Source organism: Cebus imitator, unplaced genomic scaffold (genome assembly GCF_001604975.1).
Source record: "Cebus imitator isolate Cc_AM_T3 unplaced genomic scaffold, Cebus_imitator-1.0 Scaffold535, whole genome shotgun sequence".
Taxonomy (NCBI): Eukaryota; Metazoa; Chordata; class Mammalia; order Primates; family Cebidae; genus Cebus; species Cebus imitator.
In genome coordinates, this window is record NW_016107850.1 from 535,461 (window position 1) to 541,896 (window position 6,436).

Genomic DNA, 6,436 nt, shown 5'->3' on the forward strand with positions numbered 1-6,436 from the left:
GACCCCATGAAGGAACAGGGATTTTGGAAGAGACTAAAGATCAAGTTACTGGATAGAGGAGGGCCAAGTGAGTTTCCTCCTCCTTCTTATCTCTAATCATTTTATATGCATTTCTCAAGGCTTTCTCTAATTCAAGACTGTGCTGAGATTGGAATGAGCAGAACCGCACATCTCATTCCACCTGCGGCTCACTCCAATAGTTTAGTATGGGATAAACCAACATGTTTTCTCAGGTTTTTGATACATGTATTGATGACAACCAACATTTCACTTTTCCCCCTAAAGTTAACATTTAATTGAGCTGATTTTTTCAAAAAATAGACTACAGAGATTTTCATGTTTCTTTCCTGGGTTTTGATCCAGATTTTAAAAAATTCGTAATATACTTTGAGCTATTTAATCTCCAAGTTTGTTGCCTTTTTCTGAATCCTGTGCTAAAGCATATCTCACATTTGGTTTATTTACAGATTAGTAAGAACATGCTGTACTTTAGCCCAATAATCTTGACCTTCAATAGAATTTGTAGCTTTAGACATTTGGTTATGCCTTTCTTTCTCCATATATTAATAAGTGTTTGTTTAGAATAGCAGTACTATAAACTGGCCTGGAATTTCGGAAATCCTCTCTAGAGTTCTTTTGAGCAGAAATTACATTTGGAGTCTGCCAGTGATTTAATAGAGGCTGCATGTTTTGTTCAAAACTCCCCTACTTTCTCCCTGTTCTCTTTGTATAATGTTTGGTATATGTCATGTAGTTGGTGACTTACCAACATACATTTTGTAAGTTTGGCTTGGATAATTCTGACTGCTGGCTGTAGTTCAACCAGTTACCAATGTGTCATTTCAGGGATCGCATTGGAGTGGTAACCAGTGTAAAATATCCTCTAGTATAGACTGCAGTAAAAAATTCATACAATATGTCAGATATGTCTTTACCCACAATTATCAAGAAATTTACTGATTTTTTTCCTTGGCTTCCTACATTTTGAATGTTCTGTATTATTTTAGTTTTTGAAGGAGTACAGGTGTAGTAAAGAGATGAACACTTATTGAGTGTTCAATGCTATAGTATTAAGTGGCATGGAGAGTTTCTGGCACAGAGTAATTGCTTCTTAAATTCTTATTAAATGAATGAATGAATGTCAGGTATTATGACTGCCACTTTATATGTATAACTTCATTATTCTTACAACAATCATATATGAGGTATGTATTATTTTCCCTCACCTATAAAATGGAAGAATAATAGTACCTATTTTACAAGGTTGTTATGAGGATGGATTGATTGACAAATATATACAAAGCAGTCCCTGACAAGTAGCAAACACTTTTTAAATATTATTATTATTATTATTTTCTATTGTTACTTATGAAGACACTTAAGTCCTGAGCTTTTAAGCCATTGTCCCAAGTATTACACAGGGAGTTAAAGTTCGGAATAAATTTCTAAACTTTATGCCCTCTCTTCTAATTCTTTTGGCCTTGGTGTTCTTGTCAAAAAGCCCTACAAAATGTTATTTTGTCTGATTTTCATGTATACATAGCTTACTCAATAAGCATTCCATTTCTAACTTAGACTATCTTTCAACTTTTTGAAAAATTATTTTCCTTCTTAAATTTGGCTGTACATGCCCTTTTTCACTGAATAGGAATCCTGATAGGACATTTTTCCTGGAGTCCAATATATTGTTTTAAATAATTGCAAAAATTTTCATTGGCTAATTATTAAAATATTTTCTTTTGTAACATTTTCTCTGACTAATGAACTTAGTGTCCCTTCTTATCCGTCTTAATTCTGAAGTTGTCAGTTAATTATTAATTATGAATTATTAATTAATAATTTGATTTAAGGTATAAGGAAGATGAGGCATAAGGTGCAACATGCATTTTTGACATTGGTGTGTTTTAAATATTTATTTCACTTGCTAATTCACTATACAGAGCCTGATTGTTTTCTTTCTTCTGGGTCACACATATGGTGAATGTAATTTCTCATGACACAATCATTTTAGTTAACCAGTATAGCCACAACGCAATTTAGATAAGTTGTAATTCTTTCCTGTATTCTTTTAGAAAGTAGAGCCTATGCCAGATACCCTTTTTTGAAGTGAAGATTTCTCTTTAAAAAGGAGACTGTTGATACATTGCTCAAATTGAAATGGATGTAAAAGAGATACATAGGGTACTCAAATTAATGATAACTGAACATGTCCAAGCATTCTGATTGTTTAATTCAGCAACTTTACTGAATACTAGTGAAAATTATTCGAATGACTGTGATTGAGAATGGAGAGAGTAGTGGGTAAAGGAATGGCAGTGGCCTAAATGTTTGGGTGATAAACCTGGCTATTCTTGGGGTGAAATTATGGAGGCCTGGAATGCCTGATAAAGGACTTTGAACTTTCTTCTCTATGTCCTCTACATTAAAAATGTCTTCAGTTTCTGGGAATGAACTCCTAAAATTCAAGATTGATTGGCTTCATAATATCCAGGATTAAATCTTCAGAATTCCATCTAAAAACAAAACCTGTATTTCAGAAATAACCTTTACGGCTGTTTGATGATCAAAGAGATTTTCATCAGCCAATACTGATACGAAGAGAAGAAACTAGAGATATTTTGGAGATCTTGGCACAACTTCAAAGAGTGATAGAACAGAATGTGGATAACTCTTCCAAGTTTTGGAAGGCAACAGTCTGGCCGAGACTTACATACTGTATATTGAAACGAGAGACTTCCTTGAAAACATTTTACAAATCTTTTCCTATTTTGGAATTCTAAACTATGGAGAATTATATGTTCAAAACTCAACACTGCACTCATTTTCCTCCCCAGATGACTCCCCAATGTTTCTCTAACACTGGTAAAGGATTCCTGAGGCATTTGCAGTAAGCTTCTCAATAATCTGCCCCATAGCCCTTCTAAGTGCTGTTTCTGTATATTCTGAAACGAATCCCTTTCATCCCTAGGTCATAGTCATATATTTGTTTCTGTTTTGCAGAACGGAAACGGTGTAGCAACTTAAGAGATTTGTGGACATACAGCCCAGATGACCTGTAGTTCGCCTGGTGTCGTTTCGCAAGATTTTGGTACCCAAAGCAACAGAACCGGGATTTAACATCCTTCTTCTTATCATACATTTCTTAAAGCAAGCGTTCTGCACTTTCAAACATCAACTCTTCGCTATCCAACACCTCCCCCCAGCCCGCCCCCTGGTTCCTTCCCACCCTCTACCTCGCCCACGCCCCCCGCCCCCCGCCCCCAGCCTGCGCATGCGTCCTGAGAAATCCTACACTCGCGGCACAGGCTGACAGTATTGTCGGGGGCTATTCTCTCTCCCAGGAACATGGCGGCGAGTCAGGGAGGAGGTGGTAACAGTGGGGGCGGCGGTTGTGCTGGAGGTGGAAGTAGCGGTGGCGGTGGCGCGGCCGGTGGGGGAGGTGGCGGGGCTGGAGGGGGAGGCAGTGGCGGCGGCGGGACCCTGGTGGTCCCCATCCCGGTACCGACTCTTTTCGGTCAGCCGTTCCCCAACGGGCCGCAGTGGAACCCGGGGAGCCTGCAGCCTCAGCACACTGTGAGGAGCCTGGACCGGGCCCTGGAGGAGGCGGGCAACTCCGGCATCCTGAGCCTCAGCGGTCGGAAACTCCGAGACTTCCCGGGCAGCAGCTACGACCTGACGGACACCACCCAAGCAGGTGACAGGACGGGGGGAGGGGAAGCTGGCTGTGAAGGAGGAGGTGCCGGGTGTGGGTGGCTGCGTGGCTGCGTTGTTGGACTCTGCAGGTCTGGGTGGGTGCGCGGAGGCTGCCAGACTAACAAAGTCGGGGCAGCCAGTTCTTCTGAACGTGAGGAGCAAAGCATGCAATATGGGAGGGGAGGAATGCTGCCTAAAGGATGTATGAAAACTGGTGGGATGTTAGGGGTGAAAGAGCATCATTGTTAAAGCGAGTTTCCCCAGTTTGGGTGGGAGGGAGGTATTGACACCTTCCTTAATGCACTTCTTTCCACTCTCCTGGATTTTCCCATCTTTCCTGGAAAACCAAACCAAACCAAATCATACCAAACCAAACATAAAAATCATAATCTCTACATATTCCTTAAAGGCATAGGTGCCTGCAAGAATGGCATATCCATTTTCAGAGTACAGCAGCAGGATTGCCATCGTTTTTCCGTCTGGTTTAATCATCCTAGGATATTCTTGGCTTCTTTCTTGTCACGTATGCCTTTAAACACTGAGATTTTTCATTTTCCTGTTGTTGAGAAGGTAGTGGTGGTTAAATTAGTATTTGCTGCAATGGCAAATTAAATCATCAATCACTTACGTCTGCTTACTAGAAGAAAGCTAATCCTTGTTTTGAGTTATCATAGAGTCTTAATTTTTATAGTAGAAAGCCAACAATTTTAAGGACATTTTTGAGAAAAAATTAACTCCATTCCTTATGGAGTTGTAGATTAAAGGCTTATTTTGGATGAGAAATTGACTGTTGTAATGTTCTTCATATACTCTCTGGTAGTCTTTGTTGTGGCTGGCATTTTTTGTTAGGAATACAGTCTCTTATAAACCAACGCTGGATTTCTTAGACATGTTTAGATTTGATTAAATGTTTATTTATTTATTTATTTATTTATTTTTTGCTTTTCATAATCTTTAAGTGTGTTATGTCTGTTTTCATCTGCTTTGCTGAAGTAAATCCTGCACAAAGTTATTTTAATAGATGTCGTGATTTTGAAACAATATGGTAAGTTAATTCACCCATAATGAGGAGTATTAAAAGACCTGTTATTTTTAGAACAAGACAATTTCAGTTTTATTCAGTTTTTAGATCTTAAATCCAGGTATTTGTGTTGGAACAAGGTGGTGAGAGGAGGAAAACCTAAAATTGAAGCTTTCTGCCCAGTGATTCTTTTAGGAATTATCTCAATAACTATAAATATGTAATCGACCACTGATTTTGTATTTTGTAAAGCATGTTTGAGTATTTACTCCTTCACTCTGAACAGATTTCCAAAATAATATGTTCACATATTCATGACTGTTAGCAAGATATTATGCAACTTGGTGTGTTATTCAAAGGCTTCAAGAAAAACAGTTTCAGACTGCATCATTAAAGTGATTTTTTTCCTTTTCTTCTTCTCTTTTTTTTTTTTTTTGCTTATTGTTTTTTATAACTTATAAAGGGTTCTTCTACCTGCGGGACAAAGTTTAAGCATCCTAGCTTGGCATTCAGAGCTTTCATTGTTGGGCTCCAATTTATTGTTGCAACCTTATACCCCAAAATGCTCCCACATAGAATCCTCTCTTTCAACTAGGTTAATTCTCTGTCTCTCGAATATATTTTGTGCATTTCTGCCTCATTTTTGTACAAGATCATCTGTATGCTTGGGATTTCCCTCTTTTCTCCATCTATTTAATTTTATTCAACCCCTAGCTCTTCCAAGAAGTTGTCTCCAGCTCCCTTAGTCCACAGGAATCTCCTGCTTCTTTGAATTCCCATGGAACTCATTGTCTTTACCACTTACTTGGCAGTGCTGGCTTTATTTTCTTTTTTATGTTTCTGCGTTGCTGTCTCTTAGAAGAAATAGAGCCCCTTTAAAGGCAGAGTGTAAGCCATATACTTGTTCAGTCTTCTCATTTATTGTATTTGATAATATTTCTCATAAATATGAGTATCATTTGATGCAGTTACAAGCTTTGGCTTTTAAGCCTTCAGTTTGTTTTCTGAGGTAAGCTTCAACACAGAGCAGAAACCTATCTGTTCATGGTAAACATTCATTTGTCATAAGCTTCATTTTACTTTTTCTCTTCAATTGCATGAGTGTTTCTTGTGGGAACATTTCAAAAATCAGAGTAAACAAGTTCTGTGCTGCTCTTTTTTTTTTTTTTTTCATTTAAATTAGATATCTTTGAGTGACTCATTTGCCATGTTTTTTGACAAAATTTAGCCATGAAAATTTTAGGGGCAGTATTTTTGAATGTAAAGAAACCATTATTTATTATGTGTAAATGAAGGCAGGTACATTGGAGTTGAGGAAAAATAGAGCTAGAGTGTGTTTGAGGTTATACATACATATGTACATACACACACATACATACAGAAACACACATACAATATATTCTCTACTTGATTAAAATGATCTGTTTGGTGATATTGTCATACTTAAAATGACTCTTAGTGGGATAATGTTTCAAAACCAAACTGATTAGACAAGGATATAATGGTTTATTGCATTGGGAAGAGACAGGAGGAAGGGAAAATAGCTAAGAAGTGGCTAATGTTAATCTAAACGAGAGGTGTTGAGAATCTGGGTGAAAAAGATTGAATAAGGAGAAATTGAAATTGATACAAAAAAAAAGTGGGGAAGGTTTTTGCATTAAGATGAAATAGACGCCTGGTTCTCCACCCTGGCTGCACATTACAATTGCAAGGGAGATTTTT

General features: G+C 37.8%; 1 protein-coding gene across 5 annotated transcripts in view; it reads left to right on the forward strand.

Annotated features, from left to right (window-relative positions):
* The first annotated feature begins 3,295 nt into the window (after positions 1-3,295).
* Positions 3,296-6,436, forward strand: part of LRCH2 (leucine rich repeats and calponin homology domain containing 2) — a 103,501-nt gene continuing 100,360 nt past the window's right edge. For 2 of the 5 annotated variants that reach the window (XM_017514703.2, XM_017514704.2), the window contains exon 1: positions 3,296-3,694. In XM_017514703.2, the coding sequence (XP_017370192.1) occupies positions 3,346-3,694 (349 nt within the window). In that variant the 5' untranslated portion in view covers positions 3,296-3,345. The remainder of the gene's footprint in view (positions 3,695-6,436) is intronic. The other 3 variants (XM_017514702.2, XM_017514705.2, XM_017514701.2) reach the window with 2 other exon arrangements.